This window comes from Periophthalmus magnuspinnatus, chromosome 15 (assembly GCF_009829125.3).
Source record: "Periophthalmus magnuspinnatus isolate fPerMag1 chromosome 15, fPerMag1.2.pri, whole genome shotgun sequence".
NCBI classification, from domain to species: domain Eukaryota; kingdom Metazoa; phylum Chordata; class Actinopteri; order Gobiiformes; family Gobiidae; genus Periophthalmus; species Periophthalmus magnuspinnatus.
The window spans coordinates 8,095,430-8,121,656 of NC_047140.1; the positions used below are offsets into that span (position 1 = coordinate 8,095,430).

At 41.4% G+C, this 26,227-nt stretch overlaps 1 protein-coding gene across 8 annotated transcripts; it reads left to right on the forward strand.

Annotated features, from left to right (window-relative positions):
• LOC117382125 (reticulon-4-like) lies at nucleotides 1-25,089 on the forward strand. 8 transcript variants are annotated; one of them, XM_055227142.1, is made up of 10 exons: nucleotides 1-968; nucleotides 4,047-4,085; nucleotides 5,780-5,833; nucleotides 6,795-8,663; nucleotides 17,963-18,170; nucleotides 19,893-20,031; nucleotides 23,128-23,197; nucleotides 23,276-23,322; nucleotides 23,420-23,478; nucleotides 24,068-24,289. In XM_055227142.1, the coding sequence occupies exons 1-10, from the start codon at nucleotides 218-220 to the stop codon at nucleotides 24,108-24,110; spliced, it is 3,279 nt and encodes a 1,092-aa protein (XP_055083117.1). In that variant the 5' UTR covers nucleotides 1-217; the 3' UTR covers nucleotides 24,111-24,289. The 8 variants fall into 8 exon arrangements, with proteins under 8 accessions (XP_055083117.1, XP_055083118.1, XP_055083119.1 ...); XM_055227143.1 differs by lacking the exon at nucleotides 4,047-4,085 and having other exon boundaries at nucleotides 24,068-25,089; XM_055227144.1 differs by lacking the exon at nucleotides 6,795-8,663 and having other exon boundaries at nucleotides 13-968.
• Nucleotides 25,090-26,227: the final 1,138 nt, after the last annotated feature.

Below are 26,227 nucleotides of genomic sequence, written 5' to 3' on the forward strand. Positions count from 1 at the left end.
TTCTCAAATTCACTGTGGCCATCTGAGCCTCGGCTCTGTCTCTGTCTCTGTGGCGCACTTGTCCAACTTTGTCCGGTGTCTAAAGCGGGCTTTCTCGGAGGGGGTCGCCGCTCTCTAGTCGTTCCCTGTGGACGTGTGAAACGGGGTTGTGGACAGGGGACTAGTTGGAGACAAAACTTTTTTTCCGCTGTAGAAAAAGGTTTCTTAAGACGGTAAAATGGCAGACAGTGAGGAGCAGCAAGTTACTTCAACCACTTCTTTATTGAACGATGTGGTGCACCACTACGAACCAGAGCCAGAACTGGAGCTGGAGCAGCCCAAAACCGACCACTTCAGTGTGGATGATATTGTTGACCTGGTCGGTGGTGCTCGGGACGCTTTAGAGAGACACATAGCTGAAGACAGTGCGCCACATGAGCTCACAGAAACTTTGGAGGAACATCCGGTAACGTTAGAAGAACCAGCCCCGGTAAAAGAGCCCGAGCCGGAGATCATTGTCCCGGAGCCCGCACCTATTGTAGAAACGACAATAAGTGAGCCCGAACCAGAACCGGTGGTCGTACCAGAGCCCGAACCGGTGGTCGTACCAGAGCCCGAACCGGTGGTCGTACCAGAGCCCGAACCGGTGGTCGTACCAGAGCCTGAGCCCGTGGTAGTGCCAGAGCCCGTGCCGGCGGTAGAGGCGGCGCTCCCAGACTCCACTACCCCCTCCATTGTCCCTGAGGTTCCGCCCGTAGTCGAGGAGCCCGTAGTGGTCGCACCTAAAGCCCAACCGGAGATTACGACGTTTGTGCCGGAGCCTGCCCCAGAGCCAGAGCCGCAGCCAGAGCCAGAGCCTGCGCCTGCCCCTGCCCCTGTCCCAGTGAGCGACGCCCTCCCTGTGGCTGAACCCCACAAAGAAGCCCCAGCCCCCGTAGAGGCAGCAGACCAGCCTGCAGTGACAGAGGAACCACCGGCTCCAGCATCTTGTGAGTTTCTTCTCTTATTTCAGCACATTTCCCATTGGTTTGATTTAATGTTTACAATCTAGACCTTATTTACGTGAGTTCGCATTTCTATACCGGTTATTTTTGCACTTCTTTCTTTAGCATCCCTGATAACTTCTACCAACAGACCAGATCAAAAACTGTAATTTAACCTTAAAACATTATTGAAACTCACGCATCGCTGTCACTATTATGTTTTCGACTTGCGTGCGTGACTTTATGCGCATTTTGCAGGGCCGTGCTAGCAACGTTAGCCACGACTCAGTGATGCTAACGAGTCTGTTGCCACGACACCAACCGGCTGTTTGACACATTAAACACACTTTGAATGGGATGACTTTTGACATAAACTTTAAATTGTATCCAATAAATATGTCTGAGGTGGGTTAATTGTAAATTTAAGCGGACATTTAGGTGTCATTTGTGCTGTGTTGTGATGCGGCCCACCTGTTTGGACGTTTTGAACATCCAACGGACGGAATGCTGCATCATTAGTATCTGGCACATGTACTGACTGCTGCTGGTTTTAGTTTATCTTCCCAATACATTTGCACATTTTCCATACGCTACTGATGCATTTCAGTGTTATTTATAGCAAATGCGGTGAGAATGAGGTAACGGCGCCCATCTGTTCTGTGCGTGTGCCCGCTGTGCCCGCTGTTGCTAACGGGAGTTGGTAGCGTGGTTCCATTATCGGACACGGGGCGTTTTAACCTATCTAGTTGCATTAGGGAGATGGCCAGGGTAAATGGATATACCTGGCTTAATGTATGATGGAAATATACAGCTGCAAATGTGTTGTTATTGTGCGTTATTCAAGAGTTCCGTCATAATTTACGTGCCTGCCGCTGTCTTATTGGAATGGCCGACCAGACAGCTGAAAATAAAACGCCTTAATAATCTGTATTACTACTTTACGAACGAGTCCACTGGGAACGCCTAACAAATTCTCCGCACTTAAGAAGAGAGGAGAGTGTGTCCGATAATTGAACCAGGGGCCGCTAGCTCGCTCTGTGTACCAAAGCCGTAACCCAGAGATTAGTCACAACAAAGGAATCTGCGCCGTGTCCACTCCCTGTCGCCTCCCGAGTCTTTCCACAACATTATCAGACAAGTGGCAACGCTTTAAAACCGGCCACATATTTCTCTGTTACCGCACTGTCCCAGCAGCCTCTCATCCCCCACGCCCCCACCCAAAACAGCATCCCAAATCCGGCCACAATCCCAGAGAGGAGAGGCAGGCCCGTGCGCCGGGATATGGCTGCTTTGCGCTGCCATGACAAATCTAGCTCTGCCCAAGTGACATATTTTTCATGTCTAAACAGGTGGAAGTATATTATGTCGTTTAGGAGATTATCCAGCGATTTATATAGTTGTAATACGTGTTAGATCCCGAGTAAACAGGCCTCTTGCACTGCTTCAGGGAGAGGAGAGGCAGGGTGGGGCTGCTTGGCAAGGCCCCTGGTGAAGCAGGATGAGCTCGCGTTCATGTCACAGAAGTAACACGATACCAATGAATGCCTGGGTGACAAACATGAAGCTTTATCATGGTGTAATTTGCTAGGAAAAGTGTTTGTTTTGTCACTAGTCTGCTAGGTTAAAATAGGTACAGTAAAGTACATTTTGGTTACTATTTCTATGTGCCGACAACCTCTGCTTACTCTATTGTTCAAATGTGAAAAAGCAACTAAACAACACCAATCAACATGTTTTCATCTCTTAGTTTTTATCGTAAAATTTTCCTGTTGACCAGTGTTATTCCCATCTCACGGGTTAACTGACAGGATGCCTAATGGCCAGACACTCTGCCCTCTCCGCTGCTGGCCTACATCTCCTTTCAGGTCACCTACATCCATCACTGCGTGTTTATAGAGAGCATGTGATGTGGTCAGGTGGATTAGAGGAACAACAGTGATGTCAGGCACACTCACCAAAGCTTAACCACTCCATTGTTATTGTTGTGCCCTGTGTGTGCTGTGGTATCCTGGAGGAGGGCACGTGTGAGTGTGGTTAAGTGCTTTTATTAGTAGAGCCGACACACCTCCCAGTTGTTGAATTTCTAAAAGGGAAGAGATGAGACCGTTATGTTAATCTGCAGAGCTCACCTCCTCTAGCGGAGACGAGTATGGGCTTTCAGAGCCACGTGTTGAGTGGTGCATACATTGTACGTAGTGTGTTTATATTGTAGTTCTGCTCAGTCTGTTAGAGCCCAGGATCTTATATACACTATCCTCCCTGTGTGGCCATTATGCATCAAATCTGTGTTTAATACTTCTCTATTATTGCAAAAACTGGTGCATTCAGGAACCGTGATTCATAAGGCAATTTCCTTCCCTTGTGTTGAGCAGTTTTCAAATTGAATGATATATTTGTTGCTACACATAAATATAGATTTTAATTTAAGCTTTATGCATAAAACAAGAGACTTTAAACAAGTGCCTTTAAATGATTCAAATGATTTGAAAATAAACTTCCATTATTTGCTCTGCCCTAACCGGACAGGTGATAGAAGCCTAACATGTTTGTTTTATTTGATTGGTCCCATTTACAGACTTGAATCTGCAGCTTCTCTATACCCAAAGTGCACTGACAGTCGTCTTTCTTTAGGGGAAGTATAAATTATGCACAAGTGCCCCACTAGCCCAGGCCTATCGTGAGCATACTAAGCAGTTACTCAAAAGTAACTGAACTATTGCTTTGAGGTTATGCTTCATTTCTTCTAATACTAGTCAGAGGAGTTCATTTTCGTTTTTACAAGAGGAGGCTAGAGCCAGCAGGTGAGGGCCTGACCCAAAGTCATATATCACAGTTAAGTTGTTGAGTGTCTCAAGACACTTTTAGCCCTTGGGGGATATGGATAGGGCACATGTAAAGCCAGCCTTCAGGATCAAGGGTTAAAGATGTATTTACCCCACAGAAGAGCAGGTCTATAAGCAGTAGAGCAGTGCTTGTCTTTAATGCAAGCACCAGGCAGAGAGTGAGGAACCCACTACTGAACAAGAGTGTCCTAATTCAATAAGTGTAAGCATTTCAGGTGGCTAATATGTCTTATTGGTTTAGGTCTGCTTCAGCGCTGGAAACTAAACCTTGACAGCAGAGGTAACCACAAATGGATCCCATCTACTACCAATCAAAATCAAATTCTTGACGTATAACATTGATCTTTAGCTGATTCATTGCTTCTCAGTGTGGTTTTTTTTTCTGTCCAATTTTTAAATCAATTGTTTTTATGATCAAAAGATTAAGAATGAAGATTATGATTAAAACATTACGAATTAACTGTAAATTTGCAATTGTGTGGTCCAATTAATTACCTACTTAATTACATAACTTTGGCATAACTAAATTTGGCATAAATTGCAACTGTACAATATGTGAATGGTGCTTTTCATTCATTTCATTCCTTCTACCTCAACATAATTGAGGTGCTGCTTTCCTGGCCTGGCCGCACCTCCTGTAGTGGTGCGTTTGACTTCTCAAGGCTTAATAACTTTTTGGAAAGCCTTTTGAGTTTGTAAGCATTTTACCGGCTTACCAGCTTAAATAGTGTTCACAACTAGTTATTCTACAGGTTTTCTTCTTGTGTTTGTAGTATAGGTGGAAAGTATTTTCTTGTCTTAAGGTACAGTGTGTTCAGGTGTAGATTTGTGTGTCAAAGCTGTGTTGTGTAACAGCAGCCTGACCCAAGCGAATGTGTTTGACTTAACTTACATTTTTTGTGAAGAGCTGCATATTTCTTCATTAATGGAAACAGAGTTTTGATCTTAAATTCTTTCTGCCCCTGTCAAGTATGTGGTCTGCTGTGCCATACCACTGACACATCTGTCATTGTGTTCCAGCCTCACCTGTCTTTAAATAAAACTCTTAACTTGTACCTTATGTTCACATACCACAGTTACCTGGCTGACGGCAAGTCTTTCATCGCATTTAGGACTCTACTTTAATGCAAACCATTTAAGTACTGTCAGTCTGTCAATATCAGGTTTAAATATATTTGTTTGCTGTATGCTCAGAGAGGAGTAAAGTAAAAAATTAAAAGTCAAATAGAAAATCTACTTTGAAAGGGGACTATCCTGCATTTAATAGTTCTTTAGTAATTCACGATGACAGTTAAAGGTCCTATATTACGCAAAATTGACTCCTGTGAGATTTAAGCCATGTTTCAATGTCGTTACCTCAACAAAAACATACCTGGAGTTGTGTTGTTTCATTCACACATGTTTGAGTAACACTTTATTATTAGTCTGTCTACATTGTTTACATCTACAAAGCTCAAAATGCTCTCTCCCACCTTGTGATGTCATGAAGCAGTAGTTTTCAAATTAACAGCTACCTTTTACTTTTTGTTCAGTGGAGATTGGCAATTCCAGGGCTGAAATCATCCAGATGATTCTAGTGAAAATGTATGGAGTTTAAAAACACAGTGGAGCACTTCCTGTATCAGCATCTGACATCACAAAGTGGAACAGAGTATTTTCTGTTTGAGAGAAGAACTCAGTCTAAATATGCAGGATTTGTATGTTAAACTTGTGTGAATGGTGAATGAAACGAGCATGTTTTTGATGAGGAAACAACATTATAACATGGATCAGAAAGTAGCGTAATATGGGCCCTTTAAGTGTAACAAAAATGCCATAGTTTGCTCTAGTTAACACATTCAAATACATATTTTCTACTGCTGGTGAGTGGGATTCTATAACTTCTGATCTGTGGTCTGTCATTTAACCTGTGATCCTGGTTCTTGCCTTTTCAAACTGATTTCCCTCTTTGCTCCTGTCTCTCTTCCTTCACAGATGTACCTTCTCCTCCTAAAGCTCAGCTTCAGCCTCTGATGCAATTCCCCACAGGCAAGTCCTCTTTGCTTGAACTTTTTCTTCATACATTCAGTCTTTTACACTCTTCACTTGACATTGTTTGTGTCTTCAGATAATAGCACAGTGCATGCTAATAGTGTGGATAGAGTACTTGTCACCTGTAGTTTTGTCTGTTTGCCTGCATAATTAGCCTAACTGCTTACAGCACTACTACCATGCTTGTGTTTACATGCCATGTGTTGCCTTACTCTTGTAGAGTAGACAAGCCACAACTAACACAGGCATTTTAGAAGAATAATGATTCTTCTCATAAAAGACATCATTTGTAGTCTTTGAGCAGAATCATTATCTTAAATCACTTAAATCGTTAACACACAAAAGCATGGTTTGTTGGCGCCAAACCTGGGGTAGAATATTTAGCATGTGTCCAAATGGATGTACTTCTAGAATAAAAGGGGTATGCTAAATTGTTCAACAAATTGTGCAGAATAATTCTATGAAGACTGGGACTTTTCTTTAGTCCTGTGTCTGTGATTAAGTTCAAATTGGGTGATCTTGCTTTGCTGGCCATGCTTATTCTTTTTCAAGACATAGATGCAGAGTCAGACAGACATGCAGACGTGACTCACTTTTCAGTAGTATTGACATTTGTCTCAGAAAAAATAAACCCAGTTAGCTACAACACTAAGAATCTCATTTCAAATCACTTAGGTTTCAGACCGATTTAATTCTGTGTTTTATGTTCAAATGTGTAATAGATAATTATATAAGTGAATAAGTACTGCCAGCTGAACAAGTAATTCACATGATACTAATATTTATTAAACATTTATTAGTTTAGTTCATTGTATTCATGCAACTAGTTTGTAGATTTTGTCTGTTATGATAGAAATGTTTTAATGAACTGCTTTACCCAGGTGTGGTGTGCACTTTAAGGAATGTATGTATTTGATATGTGCTGTATTGCATTCTCCCTCCTCCCTCTCTACTCAAGCACTTGGGCAGAAGGGTGACTCCCCTGCTCCCATCTCTCCTCTTTCCCCTCTACACTCCCCTGACTCTCTGGAAGAGCTCTCTCTGACGGAGAGTCCCAACCAACCCCCTACTTCGGGATCTGCTGCACCTTTGGGCTCCTTCTCCACTGAACCCCCTACTACTCATTCCAAGAACATGCCTTGGGAGGGTGAAGAGGGTACTCCTGGACATGGCCATAGTCAGAATAAGAACGACCTTCTAGATCCGTTAGCTGGCCCTTACCTGAGTCTAGGGAAAGACCCAGTTGCTCATAATCCATGCGAAGACAGCGGCGTATCCTTCTCACCAGAGGAGAAGATGGCTAGCTCAGACAGGTCCTCCACTGGTCCCTCCCCTGTGACCCCTCAGATGATGCTTCCCGAGTCTGACCTTACTTCCTCTAACCCAACAGAGCACTGGGATTCACATTTCTTAACATCTCAAGACAGCTCCAAAATCTCCATGGATCCATTCTCAAAAGAAACCACTGCAATTGGCTCCAAATATGAGTCTGACCTTCAAGGCAACAACTCAGATGAAGATGACGACTTGATGTTTGAGATGAAAAAAAATAACCCATTTGACGGCTTTTCACCACTGGCTGACAGTGGCTATTCCCATTTTGGCGAGTCCAAGTCTGAGAGCAGAACCACCAAAATGTCAGAAAGTCCTACTCCAGATCTGGTCCAGTATGGGCAAACGGGTGAGACCCTTGACAGCCCTCCATCTTTTCTTGATGAGGAGGAAAAGTTTGACACTGGGAAGAAGGCCACTGACTCCTTCATGCAGTCGATGAGTCAGTTCTCATCAGGTGTGAAAGACCTCTCGGAATTGAAGGATGAGAAGGAGGACAAGAGAGAGGATGAGGCTGTACCACCTCGCTCTCTGCCAGACATTCTGAAGTCTTCTCCACTTAATCCTGACAAAATGGACTCTGGCTCGTCTGAGGGCACCCCTGAAGACCATAGTCCTATCCTTGAACGCAAAATGATGGAATCTCCCAATCCTCCAATCAACCTTTCCACCAACCCCTTCGCTTTTGAAGGCAAAGTGTCTCTGCTGAAGGAGATGGCTGAGGAAATGGAGGTCAAAGCGTCTGAACATGCTAAACTGGTGGATGACAATGCCTTTGGCGCTTTTGATCTTGTGAAAGAGGCCGAAGAAACCACACCTACAAAAGGCAAAGATGAGGAACCAGTGAAGATAGAACAAAAGGACTGGTTTGCAGGCTTTGACTCTCCCAAAAAGCCAGAGAACTTGGAACCATTTGATTTCAAGATCAAAAAACAAACTGGTGAGGATTCTGATTCCGAGTCTCCAACTGCAGATTCGCTCTCCCCTGTCCTGGAAGCCATGGCTAAAAATCCAGCTAGTTTTCAGGTGGAAACTGATAAGCAAGATTTAAAAATGGAGGAGCCTGATGTGGCAGAGGAGGTCTCTGAGCATGAAGTTTCTTCAGAGGAGTTTGAATTCATTGAAAGACCCCCCAGGGGTGTTATTGATGAGTTTCTGGAAGCACTCGATACTTCCAAATTTGCCTCCTCAAAAGCACCAGAAATCCCCATGGATGATGATCTAACCTTTGGGAGGAAGGAGGAGAGTCCTGTTTCAGCTCCACCTCCATCCAAGGTAACTCCAACCCTTCTGATGGATGAGGAGGTTTCGAGTCAGAGCTCTTACCTCCTATTGACCCAGTCATCCCCCCAGAAGAGTAAGGCCGAACTGGAGAAGCTTGACATTCAGCAAACCCCACCCAAAGCACCCGTCACCCACTCCCCAGTGCAAAAGACAGAAGGAACGACTGCAAAGAAGAGTCTGTTTAAGATGCCAAACGTGAACATAAAAACAGGTAAAACGTTTCTTCAGGCATGGACCTTCTCCCTACACCCTCTTCAGTTGCTCCTGGCACCTCCATGTTCATCGTCATACTTTTGCCCATTGCATTTTTGTTCAGTTATTTCCCAGTCAAAGAACCAGCAGATGTTCTGCTTTATAGACCCCATCACTTTATCCCTACAATCACCTTTCTCCGCCTTGCATCGTCCTGCATTTTCTTTTGACATCAACCCTTGCATTTTGTGACATTTTAACTTATGTGCTTTATTTCTTCTTTTGCATTTTGCATCATTAACATAACCCAAATCAATCCTATTTCATGCCCTGTTATATGTTATTGTTCTGTTTCTGTGGTAAGTACACTTGCAAGTTCTGCTAGTATTTATCACCTGAAAATAAAATGTGTCTGTTGTTTTCAGAAATCTAAAGTCTCACTTAAACAGCAATGCAAATGATCAATTCTGGTTGCCCACTGTGCATTTTTCCTCCAGAGTTGAGTTACCTCCTAGTCTGGTTTTAGCTGCTGTAAGGCCTAGAAATAACCCGAGATGCCAATGTGAAATTCAATCCCTTCTGACAGACCCCAGCTCCCACCCTGCATGTTTCTGCAAGCGCATACAAACTGTACTACGTGTCGAAGGGGCATTATACTACTTCCTGAATAGAAATCCAAACCGCTTAACAGTACACGTTGTCCTTTTGTACTATGACCCCTTTAAAGGTAAAACTGAATCTAACCATTTCATTTCCAAAGTAGTATTAAGAACTTCATGAGCTTGCCAAAGGTATTACATATGAAATCTCCTACCACACCCAGTATTAAGTCATACTGTTCTTTTTATGCTCCCGAGGCTACACTTTTGGTGGAGACAGCTACTGATGTAATATATACGTTTCTTTTGCGAGTTCCTTTTTCCGTCTCTTAAATTAGTCCGCCTGAAGTGCTATCGGCTCGGATTAAGTTGTTATTGATCAGTCACAGAAATGCACAGTCAGTCTTCGCTTAGACATGCAGAGATATTCGCATGTACAGCTAAATTGGAGCAGTAGGACTTGCTCTTGAGCTGTAAATGCCTGTACGCTGGGGGGATCTCTTGTTAATTAAAACCTCCTACTCCCTGCATTGCGACACTGGCAGGCCCACAAAGGGTTCTCCGACCCAGAAAAGACCCATCGCTTCCCCATTATACAACTCCGAATGCAACGCCGTGATTCTGGCAGCTGACTGGAGGCTGCGCTGACTTAACAGATCACTCACAATACCAACGTAACACCAGGGTAACGACATTGAAAAGTGCATATGACAGGTTTTCATGTTTTTCTAATTATGACTTGGTTTGGTGGGATAGTTGCTATAGTCAATATTTATATATTTATACTATAACAGATTGTTGAAAAGAAAAAAATACAGCATAGTGGTGAGTTCTAAAACAATCCCTCTGTCATCAACACTGAAAATCCCATCCAAAATGCTTACATGCACTGAACACAATTTTCGGGCAGTTTAAACCATATAACGAATGAAGGCGTTGTAATGATTATTTTTTATTAGTTTAATCATAGCTATTGTGCAGTTTACAAGTTTGACCTGTGTTGATATTATGGTTACTAGGTAACAGTTATGGAATCATCTCTTATTACTTATGTCATAAGTCTGCTGCCCGTGCCCAAACAGGAAGTGAAATTGTAAACTTCATCAAATAAAAAAAAAAAAAAAGACAAAACTATGCAAGATTCTACATTATCCTACTTTCTGGAGGTGGCATGTCACTGGCATGATTCCATAGGAATAGAAAGTTAAAGCCATACTTTGGAATATAAACCATCAAGATGTATTTATTTTTATGCCATACTGTGAAAGATTATAGCTAAAAGAAGAACATTTCCATGAAAACAAGCTGAAGGGGGGCCTCTTCCAGGACAAATAAGTCAGGTTTCTGGAGATGCAAGCGCATTTATAGTAAGGACTGTTTTGGGTTTTTTTTTATTTATTTTTTTTATAATACATTTTTCAGTGAAATAAACACAATCAAACTGAAGACCAAAACATGAAATTAGTAGTCTGACCTGTCATATGTACTTTATTATGTGTAATCTTTATTTTGCAACTTTTTGAAAGTAGATGATTGAAGTGAACTTTCTCACTGTCCCTAATACAAAGATAGGGTTGTTTGCTTATTACGTACCCTCTGTGCCAATCCACATTACATCATGTCGCCGGAAAAGGCAAATATTCAAAAGCAGGTGAAGGGTTATTTTCACTGCTCCTCCTTAGAGACAAACTTTGGACTTCTCCTTTATGTAACTACCTCATTGTTCAGCCGACCAAGACAGGCTATTTTGACACAGTTGTCTGTTCTGGTCCTACTGGGGGCTGAGTGGTATTACAAAACAAAATTGGTCTAGTTTTATGTTTTGTTATTTATTTTTTATTTTTTATTTCGTCATATTAATTGATCATGAGTATAGATTTTATTTTGTCTAATTAAAACAATTAATTTCTTGAACAAAAACAACATTACGCAAAATTGACTCTTGTGAGCTTTTAAGCCTTTAAGCTCACCCTAAATACGCAAGGTTTGTGTGTTAAACATGTGTGAATGAAACAAAACATAACCCCAGGTCTGTTTGTGATGAGGAAACATTTTAATATAGACCAGAAAAGAGTCTGATATGGGCCCTTTAAACCTTGCCATTTAACACAGAAAATAGTCAAATGTCTCCCCCAAACTCAACTAAAAAGGAACAAGCATATATTTAAGGATTAGTATGGTTAAATCTCAAACTCTATTAAAATGTGATTTAATTGCACAGACCTGTGTGTACTACAACAATTAACTTGACCAACGAATGATGCAATGTGAAACCATACACTTGACTTCATACGTTTAAACCCGTTGTACCAGTTCTGAATCTCTAGTCTCTAATCTAAGTTTGTTTGTCAAATGAAATCTGAGTGGTTGTACCCACGGCCAAGACTTTATGATACGTCTTACAACAGCAGTTTAAACATTACCTTTGTACATCAAAACGTTATAGCCCTTCATTAGGCTGCAGTGTGGGCGTGTATGCTGATTTCTACATGAAGATGGCGCCCTCTAGTGGAATGATCTTGGTACAACAACAGGGGCGCTCATATTGCGTTTTTTTTTTCATTTCTTAACTGCGCAGATAGTGTTTTATTTTTGTATTTTAATTGGTAGAAACGCAATTCTGTAAAGCAAATTTAGGGAGGATTAAATGGCTTTCATACAAATCATGCAGCAACAACTTCACGATTACAAAAGTATATATACACAAGTATCATTCCTTGTTTTATGTTGCGAAATATAAAAGTTTAAACATGATAACAAATCTTTATGTAGGGAATATGTTTTGAATGGAACTTTTATAAGAGTCATACAGTACTACAGATTTAATGCTTTAGAGTCTTTTCTATAGAGACTTCAGAGTAACTGACTGAAAGTTTGCATGATTGTTGTAGTGGCAGAGTTCATGCGTTTCCCTGTGTCTCATTGCTACGCCATGCAGCAGAAGTGTGAGCAGTGTGGTTGGAGGATGACAAAGCCAGACAATGTAAGAACTGAAGGGGAAAGGGAAGGAGCAAGGTGAATGAGAGCCAAAGCTGTCGGAGGAGCAGAGCCAGGCTGTTTATAGTTGCTGCGTCAGAGGGCTGGCAGCAGACCGTCAGCTGACAGCAGTGCATTTGCTCGCTGCAGAGGAAGACTCGCCTCATTCTGCCCTCCTCCTTCTCCTCCTCTTCCTCCTGGGGCCGACTACAAACATTCAGGCACTGATTTGCATTCACTGCCTCTGCCGGTCGCTGTCTCTCTGGAATGTTAGCCTGCTGATCTGACGGCATGGAGAACAACTCAGTGGAGAAGGAGTCTGCACTGGCTCCTAAGTGCTGGAAAGAGCAGGGTATTCCTTCATCTCATTTTCTCTTTGGGCATTACATGGGTTTTAGAATGACTGGGCTTTTGCTTTTCTTTTGTGCATGGCAGATTTGGCAGATACTGATGTAAGGGGTGTTCTGTAAAAAGAATGTGAGGTGCTTTAAGTTAAAATTAATTTCAGTGATGATGCAGCTCTTTTCGGTCATGCTGGAACTTTCTTTTTTCAATAGACTGTGGTTCTGTTAAATGCTGCAATGTCTGGCTGGTTGGTAGTTAAAAAGGACCTTTGGACAGCTGGGTAGTCAGCCACTGTGGCCAAAGGTAGACAGGATCTGAGAGCATGGAGATGTCAGCTGGCTCTATGCTCATTGGTCTCTGAGTCGAAGATATGCTAATACAGGGGAGAGATGGAAGAAAAAGGGTTTTGGTTCTGGGGCAGCCTTTTGTTTACCATTACCATGGATGGTCAGACTCACCAGGCTCTGCTGTGGCCACATTATTCTGGCTTTTAAAAGGGAGATTAATCATATGCACTGGTGTGAAATAAGTTGTGTACAGCCAAGCACTTGCTATTTAAGTACAAAATGCAAACTAATGTTTTATTGGACTTCACAAATAGAACAAACATGGTGTTGTAACAGTAGTCAGGGTTGATGTGGTGGTGAATTAAATAACCATAACAATAGGTTTACTTGATTGTCTAGATGAGATTCTCAATTTCAGTTCTTAAAACCAAATCCTCCCATATTTGTGTTTTTGGGCTGATGATGGTCATGTGTCCTGTTGTCTAATTATCAGAAAATGGACTGTGTCTGTTGCCTAGCGTCCAAACACTGAAGCTTTTGTGCTCTGATGGTTGGTTTGTGTTGGAAAATGCCATTTATAGAGTCTGTAATGAGGACAGCCTTGAAATGACTAGTAGTGTGTAGTGAATGCAGTGTACAGTGTTGTCTGCGAGTGTGTTGCAGGGGCGTGAGTGCATGGTGACTAAGCATTAAGGGACTTTATTTACTCTGTGCATCAAAAATAGATAAGTTTGTTTATGTTGTGTCATAAACTGCATTTTGAGAAGCGTACTACTGATGTGGCTGGTGATAATGGGTAGATTGGACATGAAGCATTAGACAGACGCCATAACACGTTGCAGACAGTGGATACGAGGTGAATATTCATACACATAAGTCATATTGACCTGTCACTCAGAGCAGTCACCTTTGTCCTGGATGTGGTGAGTGCTGAGCTGTTCTGGGCGGTGACTGGAGCATGTCAATAATGAGCAGCACATTTACCTCTGAAACCATTTAAACAGCAGTTTTGCAAATACCTCTAACACATGATGTGGTTAGTTTAAAAAGTGCAGTGTGCACATTTTAAAAGTCATTATTCCCATTGTTAATGGCCCTGTTTTTCTTTGAGTTGGGAGTTGAATGCCATATAAATCACAGCTCTACCTCTGGGTAATCCCACACTTGAACCACACATGAGGGATTTAAAATCTTCAATCTGATGGCCAACAATACTACTACAGTATAAGGTATAAAACATGTGACTAGCAACACTGCTGCTGGAGGACTTAAAGCATGTATGTAAATAGCACAGGAAGGAGCATAGATATATATATTTTAACCATAGGGTTACATTTTCTGGTCTTGGTAGCAAGGTGCATTTATTTATTTTTGTTCTTGTATATTCTCAATTCCAGTCCAAATTATTTGACATGATTAACTGTATATGACATTTTGTCTGATGAAATTCATGTTTAACTTGGTTGGGCTGAACTCACTTTATCTGGGCACTTCTCGTGCCAGTTCTTTTACAGTCTGATTATGCAACATGTTCCTTAGCTCATTGCACAAGTTGTAATACTTTTAACTTGGGCATTCTTGTACATCAGAAAAAGTTGAGTAGGTTATTACTACATTTTGTTTTCTGAGTATAACTAGACAAGAGCTTATAGAATCTCGTACCTGTGTGTAAATGACCACACGTCTGAAAATGATCAAAGAGAAAGATTTCCTTTGTAGTTTTTGAGAACAAAATGTATAGAGGTGTGAGTAGTGAGTGCGCATGCGCCCTCTCTCCGGCTGTGGGTCCATTGTGGCCGGGTGTCTCTCTGCCTCTCTCTGGAGCCAGGCGGAGCTGCTGCTTAGCGGAGGTTCAAGATGGACGCCAAACAGGGTTAGTCTAGCCATAATCTTTTGTTCACCACCATCACCCTCTTTACATGACACATTTGCATTCCGCTACTTTGTGTGAATACTCGGTTAAGTATTTGCATGAGTGTGTGGGCTGGGCGGGGGAGGCCCGGAGCAGCAGGGCCGCGCGCGGAGGTCACGGCGGACAGTTTGACGTTTAGCCCCGCTGCTGAGATGTGCTAGGGGCTGACCGCTTCTGTGTGCAGCCTGTGGGCCTTCACGTTTCCCCATCATAAACCATGATAGTGAGAGAGGATTAGGCTGCGAATTAAAATATAGCTCACAGTGAAATGGGATCGGCTACAAGAGCTAGCAGTGATTCGGATCTATTTTTAGCCAGGTTCCGCGATGCTAACACGCCTGCTACCATATGTAGCCCGGCGGCCACATTTGGCCCGTGGTCCACCCCTCTATCGCAGTCTTTGCCACTGTTAGCGGTCTACATGCAGACAAAGGCTCACTGTCACCACACAGCTGCTGCTGGGAGCTGACGAGCTGCTAACATGCGCTTAGCATGCTACTGTCTCATAATGGAGAGTTACCAGTCAACGCCCACATTTAAACCCCATTGTCATGTCCCAGGGCGACAGGGCTACTGTGCCTGTTTAACCAGCGACATATTTGATCTCAGACAGTTGTTCACCTGACATATCTGCTCTCTGCACGCGCCTTATTTAACAGTCTGTCTACACTGTGCTAATGGAAGATGCTTTTTCTGCTGCAGCTTCCCCTGCCATTATTTAAGCCACTATTATGCGTAGACAGGCCGATCAACCATTGGACAAGGGTTTACACAGACATGAAATAAAATCAATTAAATGATTTAACGCTCTTGAATTGATGATCATAGCACTTTATTGGTCCAACTGTCCATATGCATATTAGAAGGCATTTCCATCAAAACGGGGCCGTCTAGTTTACAGGTGAATGGGTAAATGGTGATTAGCATAGTGTGTGAATAAACTCCTTATGTAACTGATTAACTGGTCTTGGTGTCACTGACTGTACAAGAGCAGGTTTCCAATGGCGCGTGAGATTGTAGGAGACCCCAGGACTTCTAATATTAACCACTGACCTGCCTGGAATTCTCTGGTGAAACCGAAGTATGGTCCGTGTGGGACCTCCAGCTGTCTGCCACCCTCTGCTCTTTCACTTTCCCCTGAGACACTCACTGCCCCTGGGCATGTGAGGACTCGCCACAGACCTGTGACACGGGTGTTTCATGTGAGCACCATTGTGTTGCCAGCGCTGAGTAATGTCATAAGATTTTTATAAATGACCCAGATCTGCTGTTATCCAGGTCAAGCAGGGGACAAGATTGATATTTAGTTTCTACTCCATCAGAACATACAGGCGTCTAAGTAAAAGTATCATTTGTGGCAGATATCTCAGGAGGCACAGCACGTAATCTGACTGTTGGGAACAAGGCAGCTCCTCCCATCCACATGTCTCCGGGCATGGCAATTAACCTTGATTTTTGCCTCAGAATAATGGGCCTAATAGTGTGTGAATCCCTGTGTGAATGAAACGTGTAAAGTTTTTTTAAATTACGCATTCTGTCTATATATTCTATTATTGTATTCTATATAAAGCAGTTACTATTTTCAGACTGCACAAACGAGCGCAGGGCCCTGGTGGACAGTTTCCCATCTAGAGACTATATTGCCATGGTCTTTTGTCATTGCTTCAAGGAATAGGTTATGTTCACTCTCTAGAATTTGATGAGGTCGTAATTTCAGATGGAGGGCAGTGGTCTATAAAACTCTGGATATTTCTAGCAAAAACGGTCAATCTCCCACACACATATTGCACCTTTATTTGTTTGGAATTGGATTCACAAACTTAACATATTAATCTTATGGCTTAAAGTCCTTTCAGCTGACAACAATCACATCCTTAGCGTTGAATAATGGCACTACTTTCTGAAGCTAATCTGAAAAGGGTATTTATCTTTTGTTCCTCTCTACTGACATAGAACACTTTGAACTTTTTGTCAGTTTTTGTTTCATGTGATTATGCCCAGTAATTATAGAGATATTAACCATAAACCAGATCAACAAATCTGCAGTTTGACAATTAAACAGCAAATTCCACCATAGAGTTTTGACCTGTCTCCAGCTCAGTTTAAACTGAAGAGTCTCTAAAATGTTGTAAATGCAGTGAGTGGTTCATGGAGTTCATTGGCAGAATCTTCTCATTAAAATAGATTGAGCTGGGTGCTGGTCTATCCAGACTTGGCAGGCCAGATTTGCAGATGTAATGATTGTTAAGTGACCTGTCCTCTGGGTTTAGAGGAAAGCTGATGACATCAGAGTGATGTCATCATGAGTGGGTCAGATGTGACCAAACTCCTGGAGGGACACATGATGTAGTCTGGATACAAGAGCTGAGTCACTATGCAGCATGAGAACATCCCAGAGGTCAGTGCTCCAGTCAGGAAGAAACACAACTACAAGAAATATAGATGTCTTTTGGTTATATTGATACTTTGTTGAGCACACATGTCTATGGAGCGCAATGTAACTGCAGTTACATGATGACACAATGCACACAAACACAGCCTGATACGTTTTTAAGTTTGTCTTAAAACAAACAACAAAACCTCCAAAAAAACAAGAAATGGATTTAATTAGTTAATTTTCAGTAGTCTGATCAATACAAGTGTTCATAGTCCTGCTTAGGAGTGTGATTTTCAACAACACAAAGGATGAGAGTGACTAACTGAAAAACTGTTGGCTAATACTAGCTAGCATGTGACTGTGATGTCATTTGAGAGGAACTTTAACAGTACAAAATCATCTCACATCCAGATTGCGTTAGAGTTTTATCTAGCCTTTGTTTAACTTGAGTAACAGAGCTTCAGAAAGAACAGTGCCTCAAGTTAGCTTCACCCCAACAGAACGCTGACACAATCAGCTGCAAAGTATCAGTGTGTCTGAGGGTCTGCTAGTGCATAGTGAGGAAGTTGAAACGTTGCTTCTGGGTGAGTTCTTCATGATGGAGACTGCTCTGCTGAGATGATTGAAGAAAATCCATCTGGAAACAGAGTTGATCTGTTAAATGGTACTCTACCTCAAATCAACCTCAAAACTCATGAGTGACTGCATGATTTCTGATTTCAACAACATTAATAAACCTTTGCTGTCTGTATATTTCTAAAGTCTATATATTAACACCCCCCATGCCCTTTGTCTGACCTGTGCTCTGTATGCTGTCCTCAGTGGTGGATCTCCTCTATTGGCGCGATGTTAAGAGCACGGGGGCAGTGTTTGGGGCCATCCTGCTCCTGTTGCTGTCCCTCACCATGTGCAGCATCGTCAGCGTGTGCTCCTACATTGGCCTGGCCCTGCTCTCTGTCACCATCTGCTTCAGGATATACAAGGGCATCCTGCAGGCTATCCAGAAGTCCGACGAAGGACACCCATTCAAGTGAGTTGGCTCAGATGACACACCCAGTCAAGAGCCCAATGCAAAATACATTTAAATTAAACCTGAGTTCCCCAACTTTTCTCTTGCAAATTAAGTTTCTGGCCTTCCAAAAGTGTTGCCTGGGATCAGAATACTCACTTATTCAATACTTTACATAGACGTGAGTCTGGTTACATCTTTGTAATGAGCGATGCACTAAACTCTGTTAATGTGAGGGGAGATAAAAGTGATTTTACTTGTAAATGATAGAACAATGCACTCTTTCTTTCCCATGCGTCACTGAAAAAAAACAATCTGATTGCACCATCATGTTCGATTGGGTTTGAGGCGCAAGAGCGCGTGGGGGACCAGACTGATATCATCTCTATAAAATATTCAGAGAGATCATTCTGTATTCGTCAGGCAACCAAAAGTATATTATAAAAACATCAGTTTGTAACAAAAATCAGACCACTGCGTGCTGTCATCTAATTATAAAACATCTATGTGTAGTTTTCAGATGAGATCACAACAATCTATAGGCCAATAATATTTAATACAGATGGGGGGCAGCTAAAATGAATATTTTTGGAAAAGTTAGCTTTTTTCAAAACAATAAAAGGTAACCTGGTGATTAAAAAATGTTCTGTGTTAGCTCTTACTAGCCCGTAGAAGTAAAATGCCATCTCTTTAACATAGATTTTTTTTTTTTTTACAAGATTTTTTTTGTAATATAGAGAGTTTGGGTGAAGGTTAATCCAACCCTAACTCTTGGTGTATTCAGTATCATGATCATATGCAACATTTCTGGTTTTACTTTTTGGATTTGCCATGGCAAAGTACAATGTCCCACATCCGGGAGCATGACGTCATCACATTCTGGAGATCACGTCTGTCTGAAGTCTGTTTTAAACCTAATGGCCAAAAAAAAAATCATAGTAATGTTCCTAACTCTCCTAAACCCTCTGGAACACGTTATATCCCATTTATTATCACAAGGCTGGATCTATACAGGATATACAATAAATCATACCTGCTGAGTCTTGTTGCCATAACGACCTTTTTTCTTGTGACAGTCGCAGTATTTCAGAAAAATAAATGGACTATTCCTAAATGTTTCCCTTTTAAAACTGTGGTTTAGGATGATAGAACTTCATGAAGCTCACAGTGGCTGTGGTTACACTCTCAATCTGATTATCATTCGATTTTCTGAGTTTATGAGACTTATTCTTTCTGATCATGGTCTGTCTGATTCTCACATCAGAGTTTGTGGTTTACAGGTCATTTAAATAATGTTAAAGGACCATAAATCTGATAATAGATTTTGGGGCAAGTGAACAGAGCCAGTGTTAGTTCTTAGATCTATATAGAAATAATTATATGGACTGAATTTATGTGAATAATTATAAGGACTGAATATTGCATATTATGATGAGCCTTTATTTTTGGGAAACAAGATTCTTCTACTTTTAAGAAAATAAGTTTTGAAAGGGCCGACTAATCTGAAAGCCAGTTTATTGTGCTGCTGGCTTTAGGTTTAGTACAAACCCTGTTAATGACCATCATCAGACTTATTAACAGGGCTTTTCATAATCTGCACAAGCTCATTTCTCTTGCTTTTTCACTGGAAAAGCCCCAGGAATAGTGCGGTGTTGAGGTTTAAACTGATTTTGTCTAATTAAACTCATCTAAGTTGTATTGTGCTACACCCAAGCTAACTGTTGTCCTGTTGTCTTATTGTAGGCAGTATCTTGACCAGGAGGTGGCACTATCTGAAGACATGGTGCACAAATACAGCGACCTGGCCCTGAACAAAATCAACAAGAGCATCGCAGACCTGAGGCGCCTGTTCCTCGTTGAGGATCTGGTCGACTCCATCAAGGTGAAGCCGCAGCACAAGTGAACTGTTACATGAGCACAGGGCATTAAAAACGCTGTACCTGATTTTTACTGTCTTTAAAAAAACAGAGCTAGTTCACTTTAAAGTCATTGGAATTATCTAAAGTTATTCGTCACATATTCAATGAGTTTAGTGCTCTTCACAACTTTCAGAAGTGAAGGAGTTTTGCCTTTAACAATAACTAGCATTCTAACAGTGCACCAGCCTTACTTCCTGGTTCACAGATAATAAAAATGCTTCATAATTGACATGACGGCAAAGCTCCACTCTGGCCACTGTGTGTTGTCTGCATCTAACAATAACTAGCATGCTAACAGTGCATCAACCTTACTTCCTGATTCGTGGATGCTAAAAACGGTTTATAATTGGATATAGACATCACACAGAGGTGATGTATAGTTGGATTAAGACAGCACACAGTGCACTGGCAAAATCTGTTATGGCCTCTCCCAACTCGTATGCTAACTAGTGAATCAGCTTTACTTCCTGGTTTGCGGATGATTAGAAATACTTCATAATTGGGTTACCATTATGCTAACAACAACTAGTATGCTAAGCATGCACCAGCCTTACTTTCTGGTTTGCAAAAGATAAAAATGCTTAATAAATAGAGCACAAAGCAGTCTCATTTTGACCGTAAGAGCTGCTTTTACAAGATCTGTACTGTGAAAAAATGTTTTTTTTTTTAATCAAAGGAGTTGTACCTGAAAAGTTTCATTTTTACTGATTAGAAAATTAGTGACGTGGGTTGATCAATGTTTTTCTCCTACTGAACTTGGAAAAGACACTCCCTTCCTCTCGCAAATTGGCTCCTAAATATATAGACATTTCTCAGGATATTATTCAGCGTGTGCTTCCTGTTGATGACGACGGGGCATGTGTTACAATTCAACAGACCCCTGGAATGTATTACAAGAATGTGACGGCAAAAGTCTGATTAAAAACATGGAGGGAAATATTCACCCACTTTGTACTGCCTTAGAGCTGCATGTTTTGGGAAAAATATCTAGATGCAGTATTATTCATTTACACATTTATTTATTTTTGGAAAATAACTGCGTGTGCCATTAGGTTTGTGGTTTGTTTTAATAACAAGATTCTGGTTAAAGTTCATATTTTAAACATGTCCAAGAGAAGTGACAAAAAAACTAAAATGTGAGTTTACAAACTAATACAAGAATCATATTTCAGAGCATGTTTGTGCAGATCTAAACTACAGGGTTAGCAGTTTTTAGGCAGAATAAAACTGGACATTTTGTCATTTGTGCAGGAAATTATGATACTTTAAATTTTAGACTTTGCGGTTTGCTAAGTGCGTCCATTCAAATTTCGATTCGATTAACCTCGCAGCACTACCGCCGGTGTTATTCATAACTTCGACATAAACCTGTAGGATCAGATGAGGTCTCCTTGCTCATAGACACTGAGTGAGAACTGTCTCACTATAATAAAGCAGTTAATCGCAGCGTCTCCCTGTGTGAACACTGAGCCGTGCAGCTGTCCTCAGACTGTCGTCGCCAGCTCTTACCCCTCCTTGACCCCTCCCTCACCCCACTGTCATCCCTCCCTCACACTCACTAAAATACCCCACTTTACATGTCCTTAGAGGGTAACGTTGACCATTTGCAACTGATTTATAATTGTCTCTGATCCATAAGAATATTGAACCTTGCCTTTATCTTATCTAAAAGCTTATCTAAAAGCTTATCTACCATCATAATACTCCTCTCCCTAGAGTTTTCCACACCCCCACCAGTCGCCCCAGTGGTTAAAACGTTGGCTAGCTCCAGGCTTGAACTGTCGGACTGTCGTGTTGCGTCAAACTACATTTACAAAAGGAAGTGCTTAAGGGCCCAAGTCTGACATGAAAACTGAGCCAGGTTCAAACAGCTGCAAACCCCCACCCACAGGATCTGTTCAGTGAACTTTATCTGTTATGACGGTTTAATGTCTTAGTCATTATTTGATCACTGTGACATTCATTTTACCAATTTTATTTAAAGGAGGCATGCAAAACAGAGCATACATGTTTGAAATCTTTATTTTCCTGCAGTTGAAGGGCTTATATTACAAAAAAAAATTACACTTACTGTGTTGTTTCATTCACACGTTTGAGTAATCTTGCGTTATTAGTCTGTCTACATTTCCAAAATTCAAAATACTCTGTTCCACCTTGTGATGTCATCAAACAGTACCTTTTACCTTAAGTTCAATAGAAATTGGCAATTGGAGGGTTGAAATTATCCAAATTATTTTAGTGAAGGTGTATGGAGTTTAAAAACACAGTGGAACGAGTCTTGTACTGTCACATGACATCACAAGGTGGAACAGAGTGTTTTCAGTTTGAGAGAAGAACTCAGCCTAAATATGCAGGGTTTGTGTGTTAAACATGTGTGAATGTAACAAAACACAACTTTAGGTCTGTTTGTGATGAGGAGACCACATTATAACATAGACCAGAAAATGGCATAATATGGGCCCTTCAAGGTGTAAATGTTCTGCTCTTCTCCTTTCCAATTACCTCATGCACACCTGCTGATCTCTTCTCAGCTCTTTGAATTCACATACACAAAAAAATCTGCTGCTCCCTAGCATGACCTGCAGCTATAGGTGGGTCGGAAGCGCAGTACTAGTGCACACAGGAAGTAAGTGGACTAGTTTAAGCCCTTTTTAGATCAATATAGTAATTTCACAACTTCCTGTCCTTGCAGCGCTCTCCTTGACAGTGGAATGGGACTGAGGAAGAACTATATCCATGATTTTTAGTTATCTGCTGCTGCCTTATCCATCTAGTTTACTTCTCAGTGTCAAAATTGCACCAAACGCCTCTAGTTGGACGTTTTTGCATTTGAGGGCAGATGCTTGAAACGTGAATTTCACCAAAAGAAAGTTTAAAATTTTCAACTGTGGCATCATCACTCAAACAAAGCGCTTGAAACGCGCCGTGGAAACATTGCACCCGCCTAGAAGCATGTCTCCATAGACTGCATGTAACCCTGACGCCCCCTGATGTCCCTTGACGTCCCTGTCTGAATGCACTTTTACACATTTGGAGTAACTTAATCTTTTCTGTTGCAGTTTGCTGTTTTGATGTGGATCCTGACCTATGTTGGAGCCTTGTTCAACGGGCTCACCCTGGTCATTCTCGGTAAAACTGCTCTCATTAGCAACATTATTACTGCGGTTAGAAGAATATAGTCTCTAAACATTTTTCTCTCTGTTGTAGCTGTGGTTGCAGCATTCAGTTGCCCAATCATCTACGAGAAGCACCAGGTAACAACACATGTGAAATAATGTGTAACAGTTGCATTGTGGGTACTAGTTCAGTTTGTTTATCTGCTGTATAAGTAAATGTTGCTTGTTGTTTCAGGGTCAAATTGACCATTATCTGGCATTGGTGAACAACCAGATTAAGGACATTGTTGGAAAGTAAGTTGGACTACATTTGTATGGACTTCAGTTTGGCTCTTCTTTTAAGGATTTGCTTGTTTTAAAAATCTAATTGTAAGAAAAACTTTTATTTATTTATTTTTTTTTTATAAGGACCCATATTCCACTATTTTCTGATCTATGTTATAATGTTGTGTTTTGTTTCATTCACACATGTTTAACAAACAAACCTTGCATATTTAGACTGAGTTCTTCTCTCAAAGTGAAAACTCTGTTCCACCTTGTGATGTCATGTGGTAATACAGGAAGTGCTCCACTGTGTTTGTAAACTCCATACACCTTCACTAGAATCATTTGGATCATTTTAGCTCTGGAATGATCAGTCTCTACTGAATAAAATGTAGCTGTTAACTTGAAAACTACCACTTCATGACATCACAAGGTGGAAGAGAGCATTTTGAGCTTTGGCGATGTAGACAGACTAATAATAAAGAGTTACTCAAACATGTGTGAATGAAACAAAACAGGCATATTTTTGATGAGATAATATTATAACATAGTTTAAAGCTCACAAGTGTCAATTTTGTGTAATGTAGGGCCATAAACCTGTATTCGTTTTCTTGTCCAGGATCCAAGCGAAGGTTCCCGGGATGAAGCGTAAATCCGAATGAAGTCACGGCAAGTTGGCAGTTGGCCGGAGGACGTCCTGAATTGAGCGTGTGGGCGGAGATGGGGGGAGAAGGAGGGGTGTAAAATGAAGGAAGCCGGAGGAGAGGAGAGGGGACTGGCGCAGACGCAGCCCTTCTAACTTTATTTGTCAATTTAATAATAAACACTTTTTCCAGGTGAATTCCTTTTTTGTGTTTTCTAAAGAAGTGAAGCCGAGGTTCACGACAACCCTCCCGTCATAGTGTAATAGTTTTTATTTTTTATTTTATTTTGTTGGGCCCTGTTCGATTGACCCGCCTCCCTGCGTGACCGTCAGCCCAAAGTCTCTACTCTCTCCTGGGGTTCGGTGGAGGCGTAGTGGCCTCTGGAGCTGCCTTGTCTTTAGTTCTGGTTGTGTGCTTTTACCTGTCGTGTCCCTCGGGCTTCAGCTTGTGTCCTGGGTCAGTGCCGCGTTATGTAGGTGGGGCCTCCGTGTGAAGAGCGACGCCGTACACCAGGTCTGTGACTCCAGGCGGGGTGTGGGGGGAGGGGCAAGAGGGAGGGAGGGAGGGGGGTGGGGTCCTACTACCGTTTAATTAATAAACTTTCATTGCTTCTGAGTAACTTTAGCTAGAGACACCTAGAAAACCTTTTGGCAGATAAATGAAACACATGAATTGCATCAAGTTCTTTCCATGTCATAGCAGCTGGAACACGTTTACATTCACCCATGTCATAAAAGGTTAGGAAAAATTGTAAAAAAAAAAAAAAAAAAGCAGTGGGTTTAAACAAGACGTTCTCATATTGTCTGTGAAGCTGATATCTTCATCAAGTTGCAACTCGATGTGACTTAGAGAATCTTCAAGCGTTTGTTTGTTATGCAAGTATAATTGTGAATGAACTTCATACTTCAATTGTGACTATAAACGCTCCCCGCGGAGCTGTGTTTGTGGAATGCATTGTGAGATGTAAACAATTATCAATAAAGCTTCTAGACGAAGAGCGCCGCCTCCTCGTTCTTTTCTGTGGGTGTTATGTCCTCTCTGTAAGAACACTTTCACAGGGGAGTGGAAAGTATGTCCTACATGCTGACCATAAACTAGACTCCACTGGTACATGGAGTTCTTTCTAATGGTGTTGGGTTCTGGTTTTCAACAGCTGTAGCAATAGTGTTGACTCCAGACACTTGGTTAATGTGTTTAATATAGCGTTTCTTGAACACTCAATCAAATGCCTCTCAGTTCTTTATTCATTCTCTCCACACCTGATAGTCTGCCCCAAAACAGCAGCATTAACAGAAATCAGGCGCCAATCTGTGCCACTGGCTCCTCCAACTACCACTCACACTCACTGCGATCATCAGAACAAGTTATTCCCACTGTCACTGAGCAAAATTCACAAACTAGAAACTTAATTTGGCGGTATGGTGTAACAAAACAATGGATAATGTTAATAGTAAATATAAACTATGATACAAGATAAATAAAAATAGACTTTGATATTATATCTGTTCGATACTACAGCTTTACAACTTTAAATATCTACTGATACCTGATATTGACCGATACCAGTGTGAAACTGAAAGCATTTATTTCCTTTAAACAAAAGTAAAGTAAGACAAAACTTATGCAAATGTTATGTAGCTGTTATTTACTCCATAAATAACTACACAACAGCTTTGTATAAATACAAGTTCAAACATTATGAGACTTTTAAGTCTTATCACATCAATGTTTAACCAAGATAGTGACTGAACCGATATTTGAAAGCTGATATCCGATCCAGCAAATTTTTCAGTATCGACGCCGATATCCGACACCAGTATTAGATCAGTGCCTCCCTACTTTGATGTACAAACATACCAGGCCGTGTGGGTGAAGTGCCTTGCCCAAGGACAGGCTGACGTCATGCATATCTAATTGAAACTAGGATCAAACCATTGACTCTACCTACTGAGCCACGGCAGCCTGGATACAGCTGCATTGGGTTTGCAGCAGAAACCCAGTGCATGTTAATATGATGATGCTGGAGTAACAGATCAGACACAGCTCATCTTCTACATTTAAAAAAGAGAGACAGATCTGTGTAAAGTTCCATATCGTTTATATGTTTCACACACACATTTGTGAATACAGTCATT